Source organism: Myotis myotis, unplaced genomic scaffold, assembly GCF_014108235.1.
Source record: "Myotis myotis isolate mMyoMyo1 unplaced genomic scaffold, mMyoMyo1.p scaffold_m19_p_25, whole genome shotgun sequence".
Lineage (NCBI taxonomy): Eukaryota > Metazoa > Chordata > Mammalia > Chiroptera > Vespertilionidae > Myotis > Myotis myotis.
Window position 1 is genome coordinate 4,573,271 of NW_023416330.1, and position 26,652 is coordinate 4,599,922.

At 47.8% G+C, this 26,652-nt stretch overlaps 2 protein-coding genes across 6 annotated transcripts; one reads left to right on the forward strand and one right to left on the reverse strand.

The window, feature by feature from the left end:
* Positions 1–4,013: 4,013 nt before the first annotated feature.
* Positions 4,014–9,137, reverse strand: TMEM176A (transmembrane protein 176A). Its single transcript, XM_036356231.1, has 7 exons — positions 9,002–9,137; positions 7,822–8,008; positions 7,249–7,371; positions 5,940–5,996; positions 5,577–5,807; positions 4,704–4,817; positions 4,014–4,323 (listed from the first exon to the last, which is right to left on the reverse strand). Exons 2-7 carry the CDS (start codon positions 8,002–8,004, stop codon positions 4,282–4,284), a joined length of 750 nt encoding a protein of 249 aa, XP_036212124.1. The 5' UTR covers positions 8,005–8,008; positions 9,002–9,137; the 3' UTR covers positions 4,014–4,281.
* TMEM176B (transmembrane protein 176B) lies at positions 8,880–26,384 on the forward strand. 5 transcript variants are annotated; one of them, XM_036356228.1, is made up of 7 exons: positions 8,880–8,964; positions 21,371–21,579; positions 23,478–23,588; positions 23,951–24,007; positions 24,221–24,445; positions 25,577–25,696; positions 26,067–26,384. In XM_036356228.1, the coding sequence occupies exons 2-7, from the start codon at positions 21,376–21,378 to the stop codon at positions 26,151–26,153; spliced, it is 804 nt and encodes a 267-aa protein (XP_036212121.1). In that variant the 5' UTR covers positions 8,880–8,964; positions 21,371–21,375; the 3' UTR covers positions 26,154–26,384. The 5 variants fall into 5 exon arrangements, with proteins under 5 accessions (XP_036212121.1, XP_036212120.1, XP_036212119.1 ...); XM_036356227.1 differs by lacking the exon at positions 8,880–8,964 and adding an exon at positions 9,396–9,516; XM_036356226.1 differs by lacking the exon at positions 8,880–8,964 and adding an exon at positions 18,455–18,647.
* Positions 26,385–26,652: the final 268 nt, after the last annotated feature.

Sequence of the window (26,652 nt, forward strand, 5' to 3'; positions counted from 1 at the left end):
GCTCTCAGCCCCACCCCAGGCTTCCCAGCCTGGAACACCAGTGCCGGGAAGAGGAGGCCACGTAATGTCTGGCTGTGAATATCAGTGGGGTTTCCACCATCCTCATGAGATGGAAGGCTGCTGGAAACCTGGACAACTTCTTAAAGGACCCACATACAAACTCGCTCACTTGGTCTCCAGCAGAGGGACAGTGGCTAAGGGGGTGCCAGAAACATACAGGGAGAAACTGAGTTGTGTGGATTCAGAGTGAGGGCTGGAGGGCTGGCTGCCATTGTCCCTGTGTTGAACCCTCCTCCTGCATGGCAGTTGGATGCCACCTTTCCTGTGTTGAGCACCTCCCCCCTCCCCCAGGTGGGGCCAATTTAACCTACATTAGCCTAGCTCCGCTCTGAGGACTACATGAAACTTGGTCAGACCTCAAGGTCTGCAGGCCCTAGGCGGTGGCAGCTGTACTCTGAGACTTTTGCTGAGGAAGAATTAACATTATTAAAATGTCCATACTACCCAAAGCAATTTATAGATCCAATGTAATCCCTATCAAAATACCGATGACATTTTCCACAGAAATAGAAGAAATAATTATAGAAGTTATATGAAACCACAAGGACCCTGAATAGCCACAGCAATCTTGAGAAACATGAACAAAGTTGGAGGTATCATGCTACTTGACATCAAACAGAATTGAGAACCCAGAAATAAACTGATGCCTTTATGGTCAATTAATCTATGACAAAGGAGGCAAGAAATATATAATGGGGTAAAGGCAGTTTATACAATAAATACTATTGAGAAAATTGGACAGATACATGTAAAAAATGAAACTAGACCACTTTCTTATACTGTATAGAAGAATAAATTCAAAATGGATTAAAGACTTAGATATAAGACTCAAAGTCATAAAACTCCTAGAAGAAAACAGAGGCAGTAAATTCTCTAACATTGCTCTTAGTAATATTTTTTTTTCTGATACATCTCCTTGGGTAAGGGAAACAAAAGAAAAATAAATAAATGGGACTATATCAAATTGAAAAGTTTTGCATAGAAAAGGAAACCATCAACAAAATAAAAAGATAACCAACTTGCCCTGGCCGGTGTTCTCAGTGGTTAGAGCATCAGTCTGTGCACTGGAGGGTCAAGGGTTCGGTTCCCTAACTGGGTTGCAAGTTCAATCCCCATCCCCGGGGGCACATGTAGGAGACAACCAATCAATGTGTCTCTCTCACATGGATTCATTCTCTCTCTCTTTCTCTCTCTCTCTCTCTCTCTCTCTCTCTCTCTCTCTCTCTCTCTCTCTCTCCTGCTCTCTCAAAATCAATGGGAAAAATACCCTTAGTCCTCTGGTGAGGATTTAAAACGACAACCTACTGAATGAGATAAGATATTTGCCAATAATACATATGATAAAGGGTTAATATCCAAAATTTATAAAGAACTCATACAACTCAACACACACACACACACACACACACACACACACACACACACACACACACACACACACTCTGTAGGGCGCGACTATAGGGTTAAGCCTCAGACTGAACTGTTGGCAAAGCCACAAACAAGTCCCAGCTTAGAGGGCACAGTCCTCTTAGCATAATTAAGCTTGACCTTATGACACTCCCTAGATCTTATCTGGGAAGCTAATGGGCTGTGGGAGGAGTAGCAAGTGCTGCCAAAACAAGTGAAGGTCACAAGAACATTGTAACTATGGTGACCACTACCTTGTTTACCTCTGGCTATAAAATAAAGGCTCAGCTTGCCTCTGGATCTCTCTCTGTGGCCTCAGCCAGGCACAGGAAGATCCACCTAGACCCAGCTTATTCTCTTTGTCATTTCTTCATTCATTCTCCACCCTCACTCAGGCTTGTGAACCTTTGGCTGAGCTGGCTTGGCGCACGCACACACACACACACACACACACACACACACACACACACACACACATTCCCCCAAACAATCCAATTAAAATATGGGCAGAAGACCTGAGTAGAAAATTCTCTAAAGATGACATATAGATGGCCAACAGAAAAGATGCTCAATGTCACTAATCATCGAGTAATACAAATTAAAACCACAATGAAATATCACCTCATACCTGACAGAATGGCTGTCATCAATAATCAACAAACAACAAGTGTTGGTATGTATGTAGAGACAAAGAAACCCTTGTGCACTGTTGGTGGGATTGCAAATTGGTACAGCCACTATGGAAAACAGTATGGAGGGTCCTCAAAAAATTAAAAATAGAACTGCCATTTGGCCCAGTAATTCCACTCCTGGGAATATATCTGAATAAATCCAAAACACTAATTTGAAATTATATATGTACCTCTATGTTCATTACAGCATTATTTACAACTAGAGGCCAGGTGCACGAAATTTGTGCACTGGGGGTGGGGGCTGTCCCTCAGCCCAGTCTGCACCCTTCTCACAATCCTGGACTGCTTGCTCCCAACCACTCGCCTGCCTGCCTGCCTGCCTGATTCCCCCTACCTGCTTGTGCCTGCCAGCCTGATCACCCCCTAACCACTCCCCTGCCAGCCCGATTGACCCCAACTGCCCTCCCCTGCTGGCCCGGTCACCCACAAATGCTCTCCCCTGCTGGCCCAGTTGCCCCCAATTGCCCTCCCCTGCAGGCCTGGTCACCCCCAACTGCCCTCCCTCTCCTGCAGGCCCAGTTGCCCCCAACTGCCCTCCCCTGCAGACCTGGTCACCCTTAACTGCCCTCCTCTGCTGACCTGGTCGCCCCTAACTGCCCTCCCCTGCTGGCCTGTTTGCCCACAACTTCCCTCCCCTGCCAGCCATCTTGTGGTGGCCATCTTATAACCACATGGGGGCGGCCATCTTGTGACCACATGGGGGTGACCATCTTGTGTGAGGGCATGATGGCCAATTTGCATATTACCTCTTTATTATATAGGATAACCAAGTTTTTTTAAGCAACCCAAATGCCCAACAATGGATGACTGGATAAAGAAGAGGTAGCACTATATACAATGGAATAGTACTCAGCTATAAAAGGAATGAAGTCTTATCATTTGCACAACATGGATGGATCCAGAGGGTATTATGCTAAGTGAAATAAGTCAGACAGAGAAAGACAAATACCATATAATTTCACTTATATGTGAAATCTAAAGAACAAAACAAACAAACTAACAAAAACAGATTCATGGATACAGAGAACAAACTAAAGGTTGCTGTTCTTGGTCTTTTGATTCTATATCAATGTGAGAATTGACTAATAAGTTACTAAGAAAACTCTGCTGAGATTTTGATTGGAATCACATTGAATTTAGGTATAAATTTGGAAGGTGATGACGTCTTTACAAAACTGAGTCTTCCCTTCCATAGACAGGTGCATATATTTCCATTTATTTCCAAATATTTTCCAACAATGTCTTATGGTTTTATTAATGACTTGACTGTCTACATTTAGTTCTAGCTAACTTTATCCCTATTGTTTTTTGCCATTATAAATGGTTTAAAAAGAAAAATTTTTTCTTTTTAAAAAATCAGCAAGGAATTACTTTATCCCATATAAAGATATTCAAAGGTAAGCCAAACGTGGGCATGTTCTGTTGTGCTATAGAAGGCCAGGCTCCTTGGGTCTTCCTCCTGCACCATGGCTCTGACTTATTCTCCTGGCCATAAGCTGGCTCCTCCAGCTGGAGGGATGGGGTCCTGGTTCCAGGAGGGAAGGAATGAATTGGAAGAAGGAAGGAGAGAATGCCTGCAAGACTGATCACTTTATCTCTAGGAATGCTGTTTGCCTTAATGTCTGATTTTGACAGAGCTGTACCAATTTATTTGTTATAAATGTTTTCCATCCTCTTACTCTCAATCTTTCTGTATCCTTGTTTTAGACATTTTTTTTGTAAATAGTACATGGATGACATTTATAAAAATACAGTGGGCCAGTAACTCTAGACGCTGGGAATGGATTCACTCTTGGCTCATTCTCCACTGCCTCCCCAACCAAGAGAAATTCACTGGAATAACTAAGCGAGAAGCTGGGAGCAACAATGTAAGAGTTTATTATCATCACTGCTCAAGAGGGGACATGAAGTGGGGCAGGATGGTGGAGGTGTAAAAGAAATGGGTGAGAGGCACTGTGAGGGGTGGTGGAGCAGGACTGTGGCTGTGGCCGTGGCTGTGGGGCAGGACAACTGGGGCCACTGGAGGGTCTCATTTCCTTGGTCTGGCTCTTATTCCAGGAGTCAGATGCAGGGACATGGGTGCAGAAGGAGCTCCAGGCATGAGTACTCAGGAGAGGCAGAGCTAGATTTTACTTGCTCCCAGCAGTGGCTTCTGGTCTTTTTCCTAAGAGAGGAAGAGAAAGATGAGGAGGATGAGGATGAGGAGGAGGAGGAGGAGGAGGAGGAGAGCCAACCCAGAGGGGGAGAGGAAGCACAAATTCTCTCCTCAAAGGCAGCTTAGTTCTGGAGCCAACCAGATCCATCCTCATCCTCATGGTACCAAATGTCCCACCATGGATATAGACTTCCCTGGCTTCCTGGGGTCTTTGGCATGGGGGCTACGTGGTCAGGGACAGTGTCTATCTGGGCTGGGCCACCACTGGGGTAGAAAGACAGGCACGATGTCCTTGGGACTCACTGTCACGGGGCCTTTTCTCTCCATTGTATCTCCTAGCTGCATAGCCTCCTGCCCTGAACACACAGACACATATGCTAGGGACTCACCTCCTTGGGTTGGAGTCTTCTTCTCCAGCAGTACAGAAACATGGGGGTCAGAGAAGTCAGAAGCAGCAGAACCCAGATACTCAAGAGCATGGCCCTAAGGCCCATGGACAGGGCCTGAGAACAGAGGAGCAAAGCTGCAGGCACCAGAGTGACCATCTGTGATCTGTCCTCAGCCTCATCACCGACACACAGTCACCCTCCATCCTGTCATCCCAAGTCTGTAGGGGGCTGGAGGGGACTGAGGAAGGAGCGCTGTGTGCGGCGGGGTCAACAGGTCTAGTGTACAAGAGCACCCAGAGGTCCCTCTCCTTGAGCCTCAGCATCCTCATCTGAACAGGGACAGGCTTGGACTATGATTTGGTTTCCCAGCTGCCCCGAACATGACCAGACCCAGGGAAAAGGTGCATTCATGCCTTTGCACCACCGCACACACTGGCAATATTGATTCACTTATTGTTGTTTCAGTGTTTGTGTTCCCACTAGGCTGTGATAGCCACAACCGCAGGAACTGTTTCTGTTTGTTCAACACCATCATCTGTGGTGACAGTAGTCAAGCTTGGTGCAGAAGAGGTGACACTTTTGGATGGACAGTCTTCTTGTTGCTATAGAACAGTGATGGCGAACCTATGAGACGCAAACTCATTTTTTTGGTTGATTTTTCTTTGTTAAATGGCATTTAAATATATAAAATAAATATCAAAAATATAAGTCTTTGTTTTACTATGGTTGCAAATATAAAAAAAAATTTTATATGTGACATGGCACCAGAGTTAAGTTAGGGTTTTTCAAAATGCTGACACGCCGAGCTCAAAAGGTTCGCCATCACTGCTATAGAAACATTGTCTGTGCTGCTCCTCTCCCTTGCCCACCTACCTTGACCTGGTGCAGGTAGGACAGGCACAGGTGCTGCCTGTTGGCTTCTTCAGGAGAGCTGGTGGGGCGGGTAGGCTCCCAGGGGGCGCGGGTAGGCTCCCAGGAGGCGGGGCTAGTACACAATGCCTGATGGAACTCATGGCTTAATTCCTGGAAATAATAAGCCCCAGTGTAGATGGCTGCAATGGCTGTGGCGAAAGCTGCCAGAGTGAGCAGGGTCCTCAGCAGGGCCTGGGATGAAGAGGAGACAGGGAGACCTCGTGATTCAGTCTCCCTTGGGGACCAATGAGGGGGAGGGGGGAATCAAAGGGGCAGGAGGGAGATTTGGGGTGGCCTCCAGCTTCTGCCCTTCCCCAAACTCACCCAGCAGGTGCCACCCCATTTCTCGTAAATGAAGCATACGACTCCAGCCAGCATAGCCTGCGGAAAGATGGGACACATAAGCCCTTCTAGCTGCCTGTGTCTCTGTCCCTCTGTAACTCTCACAGGGAGAGCTGGCCCTGCCCCAGAACATATGTGGGCTGGGAGTTTTGAGTTGAGTTTGTGCGGGAGAGTAGCAGCGAGGGTGTGGAGGGCTGGATGGCGCCTCAGGCTGTGGGACCCTCTGTGTCAGTGACATTAAAGGTACTAGTGGTCAAGCCAGGTGGGAACCTCTCTTCTGTCTCCAAAGCCTTTCCCTTTGTAAGCCACACCAGGTGCTTTCTGCAAGTTCAGGTGGAAGGCCTGGGCTGTTGGAGAAGCTCTCAGCTCAGGATGAGCCTGCCCTCCTCAGGTTGGCGCCTTCCCCACATTGCTCTGCTCCTGAGTTCACAGAACAGGAAGTCTGGTCCATCCGTTGGAGAGATGATGACTTTGGCCCCTCTTTCAATAAATACATTTTGCTGTTATTCTGTGAGTGTGTGTGAGTTTGCCAAAGGGCTTCAATCCCACCATGACCTGCCCACCAAGCTGCCACGGCAGATCGCACCCACTCCCATCTGTTGACATTAGCTGTTGTCCTTCAATGACACCCACATGGTCCCTGTGGTACAGAACCTGCAGAGGGCAGTGTGAAAGGACTAGGAGGTGCCCCTTCTTTGTGGGCCTACACCATGCAGCACAGGATGCCTCCCCATCTCTATGCAAGTGACGAGATCAGCTGGGCCCAGATCATCACAGCCCCCGCTCCGGCTCCTTTCTCAGTTTATATTTGCTGTTGAAAGTGGGGAGAGGCGGCCAGCTTGGTGGGGGATGCCCTGGGCAGGGATCCAGGACAGCTGACTTATGCCACTACTTTCCTTGGCTCTTAAAAAAAATTTTTTTTTTTTAAATTATTGATTTCAGAGAGGAAGGGAGAAGGAGAGAGATAGAAACATCAATGATGAGAGAGTCATTGGTTGGTTGCCTCCTGCAAGTCCCACACTGGGGATCAAGCCTGCAACCTGGGAATGTGTCTGGATTAGGAATCAAACCATGACCTCCTGATTCATAGGTCGACACTCAAACACTGAGCCATACCGGCTGGACTGTTTCTTTTCTCGTCTGTAGAAACAGGGATCGGCCTCGAGAACTTAGGGTCTTTTGGGTTGCCAACATTCTGCAGTACCACATTGATGGTGGCCATATTGATGGTGTTGGGAAGTCCCTTCTCACAGGTCCACCGACCCGCCCACCATCCTCTGGCCCCACTCACCACAACCCCTGTCCAGATGCCAGCGACCCATCTGGCCATGGAATACGGGTAATTTTCATGGAATGTGATGCAGCCAAGTCCTCCCAGGACCCCACTCATCAGCCCCAGCATGACCTGCACCACCTGAAAGATGAAGAGCTTGAGAACCTGGCCTTCAAATCTCAGAGAAGCTTTAAGGACCTGCTGTTCCAGGTGTTCACTGTGAGAACCCCATACAAGAGAAAGAGAGGAAGGTAGAGGAAGAGAGGTGGGGGAGGGACAGGAGGCAGAGGGAGGGGTTCCGGCCATGTGTGTCCGGCCCAGGAGAGAGGCTGGGATCAGTGTTCCACAGGCTGGGACTTTCAGTGGTCAGCTCTCTAGCCCACAGTGTACCCTACCTACAGTTTTCACCAGGAAGGCCAGTTAGTGATGAAGAAAGCCAGAAACAGAGCACAGGGGAATGAGTTTCTAGGCATTAGATACAACAGACTCGATGTCCTATTCAGATTGAGAGTGAGCGTGGCGAGAGCGGGCGCCTCTCCTTTTCTGATATGGAGGCCTGGGTCCTCCCACCCCCTCAGCAGCCCTGCTCACCCAGGAGGCCACGAGCAGCCGTTTGTGTCCTGGGGTCCAGGGGATGGTGTTGAGGGCAGAAGGCCACTGCAGGCAGCTCGGGTTCAGTACAGGCTCCTGGTGGATGTGCACGTCGATGTGGGTGGGCTTGGGGGCCCCAGGGGCCACCTCACCCCCTTCTGCTGTCCCAATGGTCGTGGACATCTGCCTGGAGGAAAAGTTGGCAGGTTTTCACAGATTCTACTAGAGTTCGGGACTGGTGGAGGCCCCTGGTCCCGGAATAGCCTTCCTGGGCCCCTCTGCAGGGGTGAGGGGTGTTGTGGCAGGGCAGCCCCTGGAACCTCCCCCTTCATCTCTGATCTGCTCTGTCCCCTGTCTTCCTCCTACGGCCTCAGGGTCTGGACCAGGGGTGGGCAAACTTTTTGACTTGAGGGCCACAATGGGTTCTTAAACTGGACCGGAGGGCCGGAACAAAAGCATGGATGGAGTGTTTGTGTGAACTAATATAAATTCAAAGTAAACATCATTACATTAAAGGGTACGGTTTTTTTTTTTTTTTTAGTTTTATTCATTTCAAAGGGGCTGGATCCGGCCCACGGGCCGTAGTTTGCTCATGGCTGGTCTGGACCAAGTAGTGCCTGCCTCCCTCACCTCTCCCCTCTCTGCTCCCTTGGCGCCATCGCAGCCCCCACTCAGGTTCCTCTCTCAGCCATTTCCTAGGCCTTCAGGCTACAGGACAGAACCCCAGTCCTTGCTGCCTGTTGAGCTTCTGCTGCTGCAGCTGGGCCTGGGGACACCCCTCAGCCCCTCAAGACCTCCCTCTCCACCAGTGGCCACTCAGCTAGCCGTGTGGGGCCTGGTGAAGCTCCTCTACCCCTGGGAAGGACGGCATTGTGGGCGAAGGTGGAGTTAAAAGGGCAGACTGACTTGGCATCAAACAGGGACACAGGTGGCATCCACTCTTGCCACCTTCCTGGAGTCACATTCTCTATGTCATTGTTGTTCTCTCCCTCCTTCCCTCCTTCCCTCTCCTCCTTCCCTCCCTCCCTCCCTCCCTCCCTCCCTCCCTCCCTCCCTCCCTCCCAGCAAATTCTCTGGGGTGAGGCTGCAGAAGCTGTGAGGGGCAGCAGGATGAGTTCCCTTGGAGAGGGGTCCTGTGAGCAGGTCTGTGGGAAAGGGCCGGGGCTGGGGGTTGCCTCACCTAAGCTCCCCAGAAATCGGAGGCTAGTGGAGCAGGGAGGCCTGGAGGAGCTGAGCGAGGCGGAGGGAGAGGAAGGTGATGAGCAGTAGGAAGCTGGTGGTTGGGCTTTAACAAGCAGTTTCCTAGCATCCAGCTGGGACAAAGGGGCCCCTCTGGGGTTTTCCAGGGTTGAGTGGATCAACAGGAGCCAGATGGCTTTGCCTGTTCTGTGGGTGTGTTCGCCCCAGTGTGTGTACAGTCTGAGTAGGTACCAGTGTGCGAGTGTGTTTCTGTATGTGTGTGTCTGTGTGTGCTCTGCCATCTCTAGCTGCCTGATTATCTCCTCAAGTCAGAAGCCCCCCCAAGAAGGGCCCTTGCCCCAGCTGTTTTCTGGGAAGTTGTGATGCTGAAGGTCAGACCCTACCTCCTCTCCCCCTTCTGTCAGCTCTTATCCCTCCCACGAAAGCAGGTCTTCAAGACCAGGCCAGCCTCTCCCAGCCCTGCTCTGTGGGGTGCCGACTCCTAGGGGACAGCAGGTGAGCAGGGCCCTTACAGCCCAGGTGGCTTTTCACTGCAGGATCTCTGTCTCCCTCTGAGTCCCCCAGACCAATCTCTAAAGCCCCATTTTGTTTCACAGGATGCCATTCTCTCCCCATTCTTGGTTCCCATAGGATTGGCTGGGAGGGAGGGGGGCTGTGCCTGGTATGTGCCAGTGTCTCAAGCTTTTATTCTGGGTGGGGTGGCTGAGGCTCAGGTGGTTGGGCGGTGAAAGATTCCTCCAGAGTGGAGCCCAAAGTGGAGGGCCCAGGATGTGGCCTGGTCCTCTCTCTTCCGCTCCAGGGGATCCTGGCCCCATCTCCCCAGCTCCAGGGGATCCTGGTCCCCTCTCCCTAGCTCCAGGGGGAGCTGGCAGCAGGGAAGAGCCCATAGCCTAGAGACAGGGGGTTCAGAGGGAGCTGGAGCTGAGGCATATTCAAGGCTGAGACATGATGCTGACATCCAGGCCTGCAGGGAAGTTGTTGGAATCCGGGCTGGACTTCCTTGCGTGTGTCTTTGAAAAAGTTGGAAGCTCCTTGTGTGTCTGAAGAATTGTCAACCACCTGTACTTTATACTTTAAAGGAGGCCAGGTAGGCTAGAGTGGACCTGCTTTCAAAAGCACATAAATACAAATGGGAAGACTTTAGGATTGCTGTGATTGCTGCTGTTGAATAACGTCATGATAGAAACAGTGAGACTTAGGTAGGATGTCTGCTAGAATCACCCACAGAGGATTTCTTCTGGAACTAGGCAAGTTGATTCTAACGTGCATATGATTAGACATAAAGTAATCTGGCAAAAATGGCTGTGGAAAAAAATAATATGGGGGGGTTGTTGTTGAAATAGCTCAACTAAATATTAAACTCAATAGTCATAATTAAAATTTTGGCTATGGTGCATGACTCATCAGACACACCAATGGGTAGAATATCAAGATTAGAATAAACCTGAATTCCTATGGCAATTTCATTTTTGTTCAGGGAGCATTTTTATTTTTTAAAAATAATTTTTATTTTTCAACTACAGTTGACATATATTATATTAGGTTTACAATATAGTGATTAGACATTTATATAATTTATGAAATGGTCACCCCAATAGGTCTAGTATCCATCTGACACCATATGTAGTTATTATAATGGGATTATTATTTTTAAATTTCACCTTAAACATTTTTAAATTGATTATAGAAACATCAATGAGAAAGAAACATCAATTGTCTGCCTCCTGCATGCCCTGGGGGGAATTGAGCCTGAAACCTGGGCATGTGCCCTAACCGGGAATCAAACCGTGACCTCCTGGTTCATGGGCAGACCCTTAACCACTGAGCCACCCCTACCAGGCTATTACAATATTATTGACTCTATTCACTATGATGTATTTTACATCCCTGTAACTGTTTTTATAGCTGGCAATTTGCATATCTTAATCCCTTCCAGTTTTTCACTCATTTCCCCTGCCCCTTTCCCATCTAGCAACCATCAAAATGTTCTCTGTATCTATGAGTTTGTTTCTGTTTTGTTTGTTTATTGATTTTGTTTTTTTAGATTCTACATATACATGATATAATATAGCATTTGTTTTTCTCTGTCTGACTTATTTTACTTAGCACAGTACCCTCTAGGTTGCTCCATGTTGTTGTAGATGACAAAATTTCATTATTTTTTTACTAGAGGCCGGGTACATGAAATTTGTGCATGGGGGAGGAGGTGGTCCCCTCAACCTGGCCTGCACCCTCTCAAAATCCAGGACCCCTGGCTTCTAACAGCTCACCTGCCTGCCTTCCTGATTGCCCCTAACCACTCTTCCTGCCTTCCTGATCTCCCCTAATCACAGGTGGCTGCCTGGGCCTGGGGCCGTCCCTCCCTCCCCCGCAGCCTTGGGTGGGCAGGTGGCTGTCTGGACTGGGGTCCATCTTTCCCTCCTTCCTTCACAGCCTTGGGTGGGCAGGTGGGTGGCTGCAGCCCTGGCTTGGTCCAGAAGGATGGAAGGAGGTCTGGAACGACTTCTGACCTATCTAATTAGCATATTACCCTTTTATTATATAGGATTATTACATAGGATTGCTGAGTAATATTCCATTGTGTATATGTACCATCTCTTCTGTATCCATTTGTCTATCCATGGACACTTAGATTGCTTTCATATCTTGGCTATTGTAAATAATGCCACAATGAACATAGGAATGCAAATGTCTTTTCAAATTAGTGTTTTGGGTTTCTTTGGGTAAATATCCAGGAGTGGAATTGTTGAATCTTTCTTTGTCTCTTGTGATAGCCTTTGTTATAGACTTTGTAGGTATTACTACTCCAGCTTTTTAAAATTGCCATTTGCATGAAATATCTTTTTTCATCCCTTTACTTTTAGTTTGTGTGTGTCTTTCAATCTGAAGTGAGTACCTTGTAGGCAGCATATGTATGGTCTTGTTTTCTTATCAATTCAACCATCCTATTTTTTTAATTAGAACATTTAATCTATTTACATTTAAAGTAATTACTAATAGGCATGTAGTTATTGCCATTTTATTATTCATATTTTTAAATCTTTTTGCTTCTTCTTCAGTTCCTTTAAGATTTCTTGTAATACTGGTTTGGTGGTGATTAACTCCTGAAGCTTTTTCTTGCCTGGAAAGCTCTTTATCTCTCCTTCAGTTCTAAATGATAGCTTTACTGGAAGAGTAATCTTGGTTGCAGTTCCTTTCTTTTCATCACTTAATATTTTGTGCCAATCCCTTCTGGCCTGCAAAGTTTCTGTTGAGAAATCGACAGTCTTATGGGAACTCCCTTGTGTGTAATTAACTGCTTTTCTCTTGCTGCTTTTAAGATTCACTCTTTGTCTTCAACCTTTGGCATTTTAATGATGTGTCTTGGTGTGGGCCTCTTTGGGTTTCTCTCATTTGGGACTCTCTGTGCTTCCTGGGCTTGTATGTCTATTTCCTTCACCAAGTTAGGGAAGTTTTTTTTTTTTTAATATTTTTATTGATTTCAGAAAGGAAGAGAGAGGTAGAGAGAGATCAAACATCAATGATGAAAGAGAATTATCGATTGGCTGCCTCCTGCATGTCCCCCATTGGGGATCAAGCCCTGAACCCAGGCATGTGTCCCCAACCAGAATCGAACCTGGGACCCTCCAGTCCATAAGCCGACGCTTTATCCACTGAGCCAAACCAGATAGGGCTAAGCTAGGGAATTTTTTTGTCATTATTTCTTCAAATATGTTCTCAATCCCTTGCTCTCTCTTTTCCCTATGATATGAATGTTGTTATACTTGATGTTGTTCACAGGTCCTTTAAACTATCCTCATTTTTAAAAATTCCTTTTTCTTTTTGCTGTTTTGATTGGGTGTTTCCTAATACCTTGTCTTCCAGATCACTGATTTGATCCTCTGCTTCATCTTATATAGTGTTGATTCCCTGTAACATATTCTTTTTTAAAAATTTTATTTTTATTTTTAGAGAGTAAGGGAGAGGGGTAGAGGGTTAGAAACATCGATGAGAGAGAAGCATTGATCAGCTGCCTCCTGCACACTCTCTACTGGGTATGTGCCCACAACCAAGGTACATGCCCTTGACTGGAATCGAACCTGGGACCCTTGAGTCCACAGGCTGATGCTCTATCCACTGAGCCAAACCGGTTAGGGCAAACATATTCTTCATTACAATTATTATATCTTTCATTTCTTACTCATTCTTTTCTATGTTTTCTATCTCCTTTTTTATGTTTCATAACCCTTTGTTAAAGTTCTCACTAAGTTCATTGAACATCACTGTAAGCAGTATTTTGAACTTTGTATCTGGTAACTTGCTTGTCTCCATTTTGTTTAGTTATTTTTCTTAAGTTTTGTTCTGTTCTTTCATTTGGAACATGTTTCTTTGTGTCCTCATCTTGACTGCCTCCCTGTGTTTGTTTCTATGTATTAGGTAGAGCTGCTATGTCTCTCAGTGTTGGTAGAGTGGCCTTATGTAATAGGTGTCCTGTAGGGTCTAGTTGGGCAGTCTACCTGGTCTCTTGATCCAGGTGCTCCAGTAGTATTACCTTGTGTGGGCTGGGTGTGCCCTCCTATTGTAGTTGAGCCTTTATTGCTGTTGGCAATAAAGGCCTTTATTGCCTTTATTGCTGTTGGCATGTCAATGGGAGGGATTGACTCTCACTCTGATGGACTGTGAGCACTGGCTGTGACTATAGCTGAGTTGCTGTTGTGCAGGGGCTGACATCATGCAGCAGGATTTACGTTAGTGAGGCTCTGGTGCCTGCAAAGTCTTCCCTCTTGGTGTGTCATTTGTGGAGGTGGTTGTGTGATGCTCTAGTGTGGTCTGAGCTGGCCACCAGGTTTGTTGGTTCTGGGGCCTCTTGGGAGGGGCTCTGGTTCAGGTAAGGTCAGTGGCTGCCTGTGCCTTGCCCAGGGCCACCTTGTATGAGCTACAAAGTGACCTACAGGTAGTTTCTGTTTTTGCTGAGATTGGAGGTGCCTGGGAGAGGCTAAGCTATGAACCAAGGCTGGCTGCCACTAGTGCCAGGCTTGGGTTTGCTTAGTAAGAGATACAGGGCATGCTTGGTCATTCAAGTTGGGTGGGGTCTCAGGGAATCACCAGGATGTGGCGAACAGCATGAACCAGGTTGATGGAGACTCAGATATGGTGCCTACTTGCTGGCTCTGTGGGTGGGGGTCTCAGTAAAGGAACAATGGCCTCAGCACTTCTGTCTGGGAGAAAGCTGCCTCTTTAGCCCTTGTCCTGAAGCCAGATAATTCACTTCCTCCCTGTATTTCCCTCACTTTTTGAGCTGCTGCCCCAGCACTGGAGCTCAGAGTGAGTCAGAGTAAGTCTGTGCATGGGTCCTTTAAGAAGAACTGCCTGGCCCAAACAGGTTTGGCTCAGTGGATAGAGCGTCAGTCTGCAGACTGAAGGGTCCCAGGTTCGATTCCGGTCAAGGGCATGTACCTTGGTTGTGGGCACATCCCCAGTGGGGAGTGTGCAGGAGGCAGCTGATGGATGTTTCTCTCTCATCTATGTTTCTGACTCTCTATCCCGTTCCCCTCCTCTCTGTAAAAAAATCAATAAAATATATATTAAAAAAAAAAGAACTGCCTGGGGCTTCAGCAGCCTCCATCTTCCTTAGTCTCAATCCCTGCTGGTTTTTACAGCCAGAAGTTATGGGAACTTCTCTTCCCAGCACTGGAACCCTGAGATTGGGGCCCTGATGTGGGGCTGGGACCCCTCATTCCTCAGGGGGAACCTCCACAGCTGAGATATCCCTCTGGATTTTAAACAGGAGGGTATGGGACCAGCCCATCTGTGTCTCTGCCCCTCCTACTAGTCTCAATGTGGCTTCTTCTGTACATTCTTTTCTTATTTATTTATTAAATCTTTATTGTTCAGATTATTACATTTGTTCCTCTTTTTTCCCCCCATAACTCCCTTCCTCCCAGTTCCCGCCCCACCCTCTGCCCTCACTCCCCACCCACTGTCCTCATCCATAGGTGCACGATTTTTGTCCAGTCTCTTCCCGCATCTCCCATACCCCTTTCCCCCCCTAGAATAGTCAGTCCATTCCCTTTCTATGTCCCTGATTCTATTATAATCACCAGCTCATTCTGTACATCAGATTATTTATTCACTTGATTCTTAGATTCACTTGTTGATAGATGCATATTTGTTGTTCATAATTTGTATCTTTACCTTTTTCTTCTTCTTCCTCTTCTTAAAGGATACCTTTCAGCATCCTATCTAATAAAAGAGAAACATGGTAATTAACGTACGACCGCTACCCTTCCCATTGGCTAATCAGGGTGATATGCAAATTAACTGCCAGCCAAGATGGCGGCCGGCAGCCAGGCAGCTTGAAACTAACATGAGGCTTGCTTGCTTCAGTGACGGAGGAAACCAACATTCCCTGCCTGCCTTGCCGGCCTCTGAGCCTGCAGTTTGAAACATTGTAACAAATATAGAAGCTAGACAAAACCCCAGAAACCTGCTTTCAGCGAGCCGGGATCTCAGAGCTAGAGTTATACATTGTTTCAATTATAGAACCCAAACAAATCAGATACCTGCTTTTAGCAGCAGAGGCCTCAGAGCTGGAGCCAGAGCTAAAGCTGGCCCAGAATAAAAAAAAGAATAAAAGGAGCAGTTGGGAGCTTCAGCCCTCAGCCCCTCACACAGACTGGCCAGGCACCCCAGTGGGGACCTCCACCCTGAAGGGTGTGTGACCAGCTGCCAACAGCCATCATCCCCTCACCCAAGCTGGTCAGGCACCCCAGTGGGGACAGCCACCCTGATCCAGGACACCCTTCAGGGCAAACTAGCCAGCCCCACCAATGCACCAGGCCTCTATCCTATATAGTAAAAGGGTAATATGCCTCCCAGCACTGGGATCAGCGGAGCCGAGAAGCCTCCCGGCACTGGGATCAGCATGACAGGAGGAAGCGCCCAAACCCCCTGATTGCCCTGCAGCTCTGTGTGTGACAGGGGGCGGGTCCACAACCTCCCTATCCGCCCAGTTCTGTTCGTGACAGGGGAAGGCGCCCCAACCTCCTGATCAGCCCTGCTCTGTGCCTGATATGGGGGAGCTCCCCAACCCCCTGATCACCCTGCGGCTCTGTGTGTGACAGGGTGCGGCGCCCCAACCCCCCCCCCCCCCATGGGCCTTGCTCTGTGTGTGATGGGGTAGAGCCATAACCTCCCCATCGGCCCTGCCCTGAGTGTGAGAGTGGTGGCACCCCAACCCCCTGATCCGCCCTGCGCTGTGTGTGCAGGGGGCGGTGTCCCAACTCCCCTATTGGTCCTACTCCCTGAGTGACAGGGGGGAGCTCCTCAACCCCCTGATGGGCCCTGCTCTGTGCGTGACAGGGGGGAGCTCCCCAAACCCCTGATCGACCCTGCTCTGTGCGTGACAGGGTACGGAGCCCCAACCCCCATGATGGGCCCTGCTCTGTGAGTGACAGGGGGTGGCGCTGCAACTTCCCCATCGACCCTGCCTTGAGTGTGACAGGGGGCGGTGTCCCAAACCCCCAATCGACCCTACCCTGAGCATGACAAGGGGCTGCACCTAGGGATTGGGCCTGCCCTCTGCCACCCGGGAGCAGGCCTAAGCCAGCAGGGTGTTATTGCCCGAGGGGTCCCAGACTGCGAGAGGGCACAGGCCAGGCTGAGGACCCCCCCTTCCCCCCGAGTGCACAAAGTTTTGTGCACCAGGCCTCTAGTTTCATATAATACTGGTTTGGTGGTGATGAACTCCTTTAGCTTTTCCTTATCTGTGAAGCTCTTTATCTGACCTTCAATTCTGAATGATAGCTTTGCTGGATAAAGTAATCATGGTTGTAGGTTCTTGCTATTCATCACTTTGAATATTTCTTGCCACTCCCTTCTGGCCTGCAAAATTTCTGTTGAGAAATCAGCTGACAGTTGTATGGGTATTCCCTTGTAAGTAACTGAGTTTCTTTCTCTTGCTGCTTTTAAGATTCTCTCTTTGTCTTTTGCTCTTGGCATTTTAATTATGATGTGTCTTGGTGTGTTCCTCTTTGGATTCCTTTTGTTTGGGGTTCTCTGGGCTTCCTGGACCTGTAATCTATTTCTTTCACCAGGTAGGGGAAGTTTTCTGTCATTATTTCTTCAAATAGGTTTTCAATATCTTGCTCTCTATCATCTTCTGGCACCCTTGTAATTCGGATGTTGGTACGCTTGAAGCTGTCCCAGAGGCTCCTTACACTATCTTCGTATTTTCGGATTCTTTTTTCATTTTGCTTTTCCGGTTGGGTGTTTCTTGCTTCTTCGCATTTCAAATCTTTGACTTGATTCTTGCGCTCCTCTGGTCTGCTGTTGGGAGTCTGTATAATATTCTTTATTTCAGTCAGTGTATGCTTAATTTCTAGTTGGTTCTTTATCACAACATCGAGGGTCTCATTAGATTTCTTGTAGATCTCATTAAGTTTATCGGCAGTTTCTAGAAACTTATTGAAAGACCTTAAAAGTGTGGTTTTGAGCTCTATATCCTCCATTTCTGTCATGTTTCTTTGTCTCCGCATTTTTTATGCTTTCTTGGTGCACCCCCTTGTGGTCTTTGTGCACAGTCTTGTTGTAGTTAAGCCTTGATTGTTGTAGGTAATACTGGCGGGGATTTGACCTCCAGGCCAACTGGCTATGAGTATCAGCTGTGTCTGCAGTGGGAGAACTTCTGTGCTGGATCTCTAGAGCGGTGCTAATCTAGTGTTTGCCTGAGGCTATCCAGCAATGCCTCTGAGCAGGGGTTGGGTGGGGTGGGTCCCAGGGGAGCAACAGGGCGGGCGGAGCGAGCAGTTATGGCTGCTGTCAGTCCCATCCCCAGAGGCTCTGCCTCTCAGAGTCCCAGCAACCGCTGCCAACCTCGGAGAGAAAGCTGCCTTTGAGTTCCGACCGAAGCCAGACAATCCTGCTTCTCCCGTTTGAGTCTGGGTCCCTAGAGACTCGCTGCCGGGGTCCAACCCCAGCAGGTCCAGGGGTTCCCAAAGGTGTGGATGGAGTCGGGGAAGAAGGAAGGACACGGAGACAGTGTTCAGTTGATCAGCAGCCTAGCCAGGATCTCTAGCCAGGATCTCCAGCCAAGTTCTGGTCTGGATCTCCAGCGAAGTTCTGCTGTTTATTGTCTTGTTACATCCGTATTTATCCCAGTTGATTTTAATCCTGTCAATTTCTATTACAAAGGTTAGGGCGTTTCTTATCGGCATTCCAGGGAGTAAAGATTATGTAGCTTAAGCATGATTGTTTGTAGTGATTAACTACCCGCCTGGCACTTAGTTAAGGAGTTTCATCCCCTCCCTGACTTCAGGGAAAAATTCCTACCTGGGGAAACAACCTTTCTCGAAGAGGTGACCTTGGTTAAAACACACAGCGCTAAGGGGAGCAAACATATTAAGAACAGTATGCTATATACGCCAGGTCCCTTGAAACATATGCTGTGCAGATGTTTCTTTCCTGCAGCGACTGTGTCAAGCAGCAAGGATGGACCGGCTCCCGGCAACTCGCCTGGATCTGGAGCTCAGAGTCTGAGACTCCCTCCCAATTGAAACAGACAGCCATGCCCTCAGCCGCCTGCCAGCTCCGCATGCACCTCCACACCTGAGTATTTGACTTCAGCACTGCGCCTCCTCTGAGTCTCGGTATGCTATTCTCTTTCCTCCTAGTTGTAGAACTTCCACTCAGCCAGCCTTTCTGTGGTTCTGGGTGATGTCCGTTCTGTCTTTTAGTTGAATTTTTGAAGTGGTTTTCGAGGCAGCAAACTCCGGCGTTAACCTATGTGCCATCTTGTGTTTTTTTCCCCCTGTACATTCTTATTATAGGGCTTCCATTCAGCTAGACTTCAGGTGGTTCTGAATGATGGTTGCTCTGTAGTTTAGTTGTAACTTTGGTGTGGACGTGGTAGGAGGAGAGTGCAGCCTTTACATATGCCACCGTCTTGAACAGAAGTCTCCCAAATAGCAGAAAGGACTTCTTTTTTTTTTCTATATTTTATTGATTTTTTACAGAGAGGAAGGGAGAGAGATAGAGAGTTAGAAACATCGATGAGAGAGAAACATCGATCAGCTGCCTCTTGCACATCTCCTACTGGGGATGTGCCCGCAACCCAGGTACATGCCCTTGACCGGAATCGAACCCGGGACCCTTCAGTCCGCAGGCCAACGCTCTATCCACTGAGCCAAACCGGTTTTGGCCAGAAAGGACTTCTTGATGCTAATGAGAAGCTACATGAATTGGTGGGCAATTGATCCAGACTGGACATAGAGAAAATGGAAATGAATGTGATTCATTAATCCATTCCAGAGAAACTTGAGTCCAGGTTCACACTGGGACAGGCACAAAGATGTTCATTACAACAGGTTAGAGGCAACTGAGTGCCCATCACTTTGTCAACAAAAGGACATGGCAACAAATCCAGTAGAAGCAGTTGTCCTCAACCTGGGGTGTGGGGAAAGGAGAAACTTTATTCTGAAGAACAGCTTGCAAAACAGGGAAATGCAGCCTCTGGTGGAAACCGAAAGTGAGCTCTCAGGGGAGCATTTAAATCAATGGAAGAAAGATTCCACAGACAGAATATACCCTTCAGATGTTAACCATCTGAAAAAAGAAACCCAACCCATGTCTTCCAACTGACAAGAAATAGTCCTGATGGATCAACATCACTGAAAGCCTAAAACCACTTAGAAAACACACACAAAAGAATTCCTTTATCATCTTGAAACGGGATGTTCTTTTTAAGTATGATGCATCCCCCCAAAAAGATGGAAAACTTTGATTGCATGAAAATATAAACAAGCTCCAAAAATAAATCACAGATTGTAAAGAATTATTTGTAACTCATGTCACAGATGGTAATTTTTTTGAACACACAATAAAACTCCTATACAGACAAAAAAAAAGTAAACTGAGGGGGAAACAGGGTATGAATGGAGCACTCACAACAGAAGAATGAAAATGGCTCTTAAACATATGAAGAGATGACAAACCTCATTCATCACAAGATAACCACAGATTAGTCACAGAAAGCAGCTCAGAGGTTGCCTGGGGCCAGGGGTTGGGGGTTGACTGGAGAGGGGACATTAGGGAACTTTTGCAAAATAGAAATGCTCTATATTTTTATTGTATTGTGGTTTAACAAATGTACAAATTTGTCAAGAGTAGTTGATGTATACATTTAGAAGGGAGTGTTTTATAAAAATGACTAAAATATACAATGCAATGTAATTTTCCTGCTATACAGTGGAAAAAGATTCAGTGGTTTGCTGACACCTTCTGCTGGCCATGGGCAGGGGCAGTGAACACTCTTGACTTTGTTTCTGCAGGGGGATTGCATGCATGTTCCCATTGACCTGCTAATTCCACGTTACTTGTGAGAAAAAAAATAAATGGCTATTTATAGGGGAGTGCTTAAAAAATTATGATGCATTCAGACAATGGGATGCTATGCAGCTATACAAATGAGTGAAGAAAAATTTTTTACACTGATGCAGGATTATTTTGAATTAGTTCTGGGAACAAATCATTGTGCAGTATAGTGTGTGCAGTATCCTGCCCTTTGTGGGGAAAGGATATTTTTACATGCCTTTATTTGCAAAAAATGTCACTGTAGGAAAATGCCATCTGGAAGGCAACTAGGTGGCTGTGAGAGAAAGAAGGGAGAGAGGGTCTTAAAGGTGTACCCTTTCATGTCTTTTGAAATTTTTAACCATATGAAACTATTATGCGTAAACACACAGTTGACTCTCAAACAAAGTGGGGGGTAAGAGCACTGATCTCTGGTGCAATTGAACATCCACATATAATTTTTGACTCCCCCAAGTTTAACTAAGAGCATAATATTGACCAGAAACCTTACCAATAATAGAAGCAGTCGATGAACACATATTTTGTATACTACATGTATTATATATGCTCTATTTTTACAATAAAGTAAGCTAAAGAAAAGGAAATGTTATTAAGAGAATCATAAGGGACAGAAAATACATTTACAGGGTTAACTGAAAAAAAAAAAAAATTCCGAGTATAGGTGGACCCATGCAGTTCAAACCCTGGTTGGTCAAGGCTCAGCTGCACATACTAACTCACTGAAATAAATAATACAGATTCCTTTCTTTGTCCAACCAAAGACCCAGACAAACTGTGTTAGGCCATTCTGGGGAGAGGCCCAGGAAAATGTGTGCAGCGCTCCCGAGGCAATTTGGGTTTGCAGCCCAGATCAAGGTCACTGTGACATTGATACTAGCACTGGGAAGACCCTTGGGATCTTGATAAAGAGGCTGTTTTCTCTACTTTTCTTCATGAAGTGTATTCCTTGTTATCTCACCCAGTTCCCAGACCTGATTTCTGTACATCTTCTCCCCAACAGGCAGGATGGCTCAAAGCATGGTGACTGTGAATGGGGTCGATGTGGACTCTATACTGTCCCAGCCCATCCACATCAATATCCACATCTACCAGGAATCGTTTTTGACACAACTGCTAAAAGTTGGGGGCTCCCTGAAGGAGTTCTTCATTGGCTCTCGGGACACTAGCCCTCCCACGACCAGGATAAACTATGGGCCACTGGCAGGAGGGGTAAGAGTGGGCTGGAGAGGCGGGCAAGCCAGGTGAACAAGGATGGTAACTCTCCTTCTTCAATAGGATGCAAAAAAGGAAAGTGGGTCAAGTTCCCATGAGGCTTTACTATTTGTATCCCAACTTGTTTGGGTAAAGAAGGTTTGGAAGTTTCTCCATGGAGACTTGGATGGAATGAAGGAATTCCTCTTTGATGCAGTGGGGCAGTCCCAGCCAGAGGTGGGAGTGGGGGCTGGGGGAAGATCCCTGAAGGTGTTCATTTTATTTTTAATTTTTTTAACAGTATATATTATTGATTTTTTACAGAGAGGAAAGGAGAGGGATAGAGAGTTAGAAACATCAATGGGAGAGAAACATCGATCAGCTGCCTCCTGCACACCTTCTACTGGGGATGTGCCCGCAATCAAGGTACATGCCCTTGACCGGAATCGAACCTGGGACCTTTCGGTCCGCAGGCTGACGCTCTATCCACTGAGCCAAACCAGCTAGGGTGATTGAAACTCTATGGGCTGAGGCCTGCAGGTAAAGCCAAGTGATAGGCAATTTGGGAGAGAATCCCAGGGCTATACAACTTGCAAGTGCTCAGCACCCACCAAAGGATCAGACAACTATAGAAATGCCTAGAATTAAAGGTAGAGCAGGCGATGTCCTTGGGAGGCAGGGAGATGTTCTGCAGGAGTTGGCACCTGACCTAGACCTTGAATGGAGAAGAAGTGGGTTTAGACAGATAGAGGAAGAAAAGGAACCGTAGGTGAAGAGAATGGCCAGAGCAAAGAAGCCGGAGTGCACAAGGCAAGTTCTGGCAGAGTAAAGAGAATGGTTCAACTGAGAATGTAGACCACAGGGCTGAGAGCCCAAGTGACAGTGAGTTGCCCATCTTGAATCAGCTTCGATAGCGGAAGGGCTGTGGGTGGATTCTGAGCAGGGACCTGGGCTTTAGGCTGCCTCACAGCCAGGAGCTGTCCAGGCAAGGAGTGTGGAAGGTCTGCATCTGTGTGGTCATGGCAGCAATGACGAGGAAAGAGCAGAGCCCAAATCCTTTGTGGATGGGATCTCCACGACTTGGGAGTGAAGAGGCTTGGGTTACAAGGGAGGAGAGGAGTCTAAGAATATGCTGAGGCTTGGAATGTGGGTGACCAGGAGGTTAGAGCCCTGGAAGTCAGGAGAGGCAGGCATTGGGATTGTGAGTGGGGTGTGGGATTCGGATATGACAATTCCGAGATACTGGCAGGGCATGCAGGCAGTAATGTCCTAGATGCTGTGATAATTGGGCTCTCCAGGAAGCAGACATAACTCGGAGTTAGGTGTGCATAGGTTTATTGGGGTCCAACCACCTATGAAACAAAAAGAGAGGGAGTAGGATTGGGCAGGGGGAGGCATCAGACCATGGTGTAGGCCTGACAGGTCTCTGCCAGCCCAGGGGGCAGCTGGGGAGCACAGACTGCCCACTACAGAGTTCCCTGCTAGGTGGAAATAGCTCTGCACCACCGCCTTGCTTAACCATGGTCTGTGATGGTGCCTTTGGCAGCGAAAGATGAGGGGACCTGAAGGAGCTGACCCCTATAATCTGTGAGCCAACCACACTCCTTTCTTGCAGGGGGGTCTTTGCAGCCCTAGACAGGATTATGGAATTCCCAAGGGAGAACCATCAGGTGGGATGACAGAGTGTGGTGTTTAGGAAAAAGAAATGAAGGACAAAAGCCTGGCATGTCAGAGGGTTTGGGGAGAACCAGGACATGCTGCCTCATGGATGTTAAGGGAAGAGAATCTTCCAGAATCAGAGCTACAGAGAGGTCAGGACAGGAAAAGGAGAGAAAAGGCACCTAGTAGGAGTTGGGTGGCTGCTCTTGGGTACATGGGCTCATTGGAAGGGGTCTGACTTTTTCCCTGTCTTGCAGGTGACCCAGATATTGCTGGGGGCTGTGAGCTGTGCCTTTGGAGTGTTTTTGTACTTTGGGCCCTGGACTGAGCTGTGTGGCTCAGGCTGCGCCTTCTGGGCAGGGTCTGTGGTGAGTAAGGAAGCTATTGTGAGCTCAGTGGGAGGCAACTGGTTATGGGCCAGGAGAGAAATTCCTTTGGGTCTGAGTCAAGGTTTTGGGGAAGAGACCAACAAGCCGAGTCCGAATGCCCTTTGCCAAGAGGAAGCTTCTTAGGGGGTGAACAAAAACCTCCCACTCTCCATTTTTCTCGTTAAGGCAATGTTGGGCAGGGTGGGACAGGTGTATGGAGTCTGATCCATCTGCTAGGTGTCTTTGCCTGTCCTTTGGATCATGTTGCAAACTGGCTGTTGTGGGAACTGTTGGGGGAAGGATGGTGTCAGAGATCATTTCAGGAGAGTAATTAGGAGGCCTTTTCTGGTGTTTTCCCTCAGGCTATTATAGCAGGAGTTGGGACCATTGTCCATGAGAAGCAGCAAAGCATACTTTCAGTGAGTCTGGCCCCCATTGCCCCACCTTATCCCCTGCCCCCTTCTGGTTTTCTTCTCCTCTCCCCTTTGGGTCCCACTGACCTGAGATTTTTCCTGGAGGGCTGGGAAGGGTTTCCTGGGCCAGGAAGCTAGGGAGGAGACAGTGTTGAGGCCAGGACCCCACAGCTCTGCCATCAATAGAGAGAGTCTGCATCCTGAATCTCTCTCTTCTAGAGCCGGGTGTCAGGCCTGCTCACCCTGGCTGGCATTGGCACAGCCGTGGCTGCCGTTGTCCTCTGTGTGAAGAGCATAACTTGGGAAAGTGACGACCTCTTGAGCTCCCTGTGTGATCGCCCAGACCCTCCCACCACAACCACTGATTACAGATGGAGGCGGAGAAGCTACCGAAACTCAGATTGGTGGGAGGATCGGTGTAAGATCCCTATGGAGTTACTGAAGGTGAGAACGGGGAGTCCCATCTGACAGGGACCCATCACAGCCATTTGTTCCTAAGGAACTGGGCACTGGAGGGCAGAGATGTAGCCTCTTTGAGCTTGGACCTCATCCTAGGTCTTTGGTTCAGGTTTTAGCTTAAGCTAAAGTCATTTCTCAGATCCTCATGGCATGAATATTTCCTGAATCAAAGCAGATGAGAGGCAAAGTGGAGACATTTAGGAGTGGATGTCATGGGCCACTCATCTGTCTTTTCTGGTAGGTGGGTGTTCCAGTTATCTGCTGCTGCATAACACACCTCTCTCAAATGCAGTGGCTTAAATTACAACTTCTCACAGTCTGTGGGTTGAGTGGGCTCAGATGGGCAGTCCTCACTTGGGTTTTCTCATGAAGTCACAGTCAGATGTCAGTTGGGGGATGAAGTCATCCAATGGCTGGATGGGGCTGGACATCCATGTTGGTGCCCTCCCATGGATGTGCTGGGTGCTCAGCTGGGACTGTCAGGCAGAGAGCTTGCAGTGGCTTGGGCTTCTTCATAGTATGGTAACTAGGTTCCAACTCAGAGCATCTCACAATGAGCACTCCAAGAGGTAGGAATGGAAGTTGCCAGGCCAATTAAGGGTTGCCCTATAATTGGCATAGTGTCATTTCTACGGTATTTTATTGGTCAGAGCAATCACAGGTCCTTTCACATTCTAGGGCATCGGTTCTCAACCTGTGGGTCGAGACCCCTTTGGGGGTCGAACGACCCTTCACAAGGGTCACCTAAGACCATCGGAAAACACATATATAATTACATATTGTTTTTGTTATTAATCACTATGCTTTAATTATGTTCAATTTGTAACAATGAAATTGGGGGTCACCACAACATGAGGAACTGTATTAAAGGGTCACGGCATTAAGAAGGTTGAGAACCACTGTTCTAGGGGGTAGAGAAATAGACTTTACTTCTTCATAGTGGGTGGTAAGGTCACATGGCAGACAAGCAAATGGGGTGGAATCTGCTCTTGTGGGAAGAAGTAGTTAGTTGAGCAGAGTCTGATTCCTTTGGGGGAAAGAGATGATTAGGTGGTACTCAACAGAAACAGAGAAGTGGACTCCTGATTCTAATCTTTTTTCTTCCTTTATCTCCAGAACTTGTTCCTAGGAATCCGTATTCTGCTCCTGGCTGTCTGTACCCTACAGGTCATTGTATCCCTGGCTTCCCTGGGCCTGGGCCTTCGAAGCTTGTGTGGCCAGAGCTCCCAGCCCATGGTGAGCTGTTAGGGAGGCACTGGGGCAGAGTGGTCCCCATTGGTGAGGCCCTGGGAACAGAGAGGAACATGGGGCTGGGAACACTGCTTCTCAGAGGTCATGCTCCACCTCCCTCAAGCTCTCATGGGGATAAGCTTTGCCATTGGCTATCTGGGGAACGTGACCCATCACTGTGACCCATCACGGGGCCCTTCACCTCTCCGTACCCTCATTTACTCTCATTCTCCCACTTTCCCTTCCCTTGTGTCCTAGATCTTTGTCCAGCACCCCTTCCTCTGTTACCTTTCCCTTCCTCTACTTTTCCTGATTTCAAGCTGCCTCTGCCCCATCCTTTTCTCCCCAAGAGTTGACTCCCCCCTGTCTGTTTTAGGGTGAGGAAGAAACCGAGAGGCAGGGGGAGAATTCAGTGCCGACCTCTCCCTCCAAGGAGAAGACCACGTCTGCCATGGTTCAGTGAGTGGCCAGAGACCCCGCCTGGACCCCCGTTGTCCCTCCAGAGTAGCTCAGGGCCTGTGGAGACCACTGTGCACTCTCCCAGGGCCCCTTACTGCCCTGTCCCTCATACTTGTCTCTCCTTAGACCACTGTCCAGCCCCTCTTCCTTTCCTCACCATCCTCACCCCAGTGCCCTTAATTCAGTGAAGGCTGATTAAATAGAAAAAATAATAACAAATACTTTAAAACAACAAGGATGTGGTCTCTCTTTGCTTAAGAAAGGTGTGCCATGAAAGGTCTTTCTCTGTGCTGATACATGTGGAATTACATGAGAGCTGATCTGTGACAAGGAAACAAGGTCCCAATAAGACGAAATTGAATTACATTTGCTTTATATCCCAAGTGGCAAAACTGCTTTTTATGACATTCTGTGTAAAGTGAAAATTACTCTCATATACTTAAGAATTTTTTTGCCTACTGAGATTATCTTTAGATATCTGCAACCTTGACCGGTGGGATTTA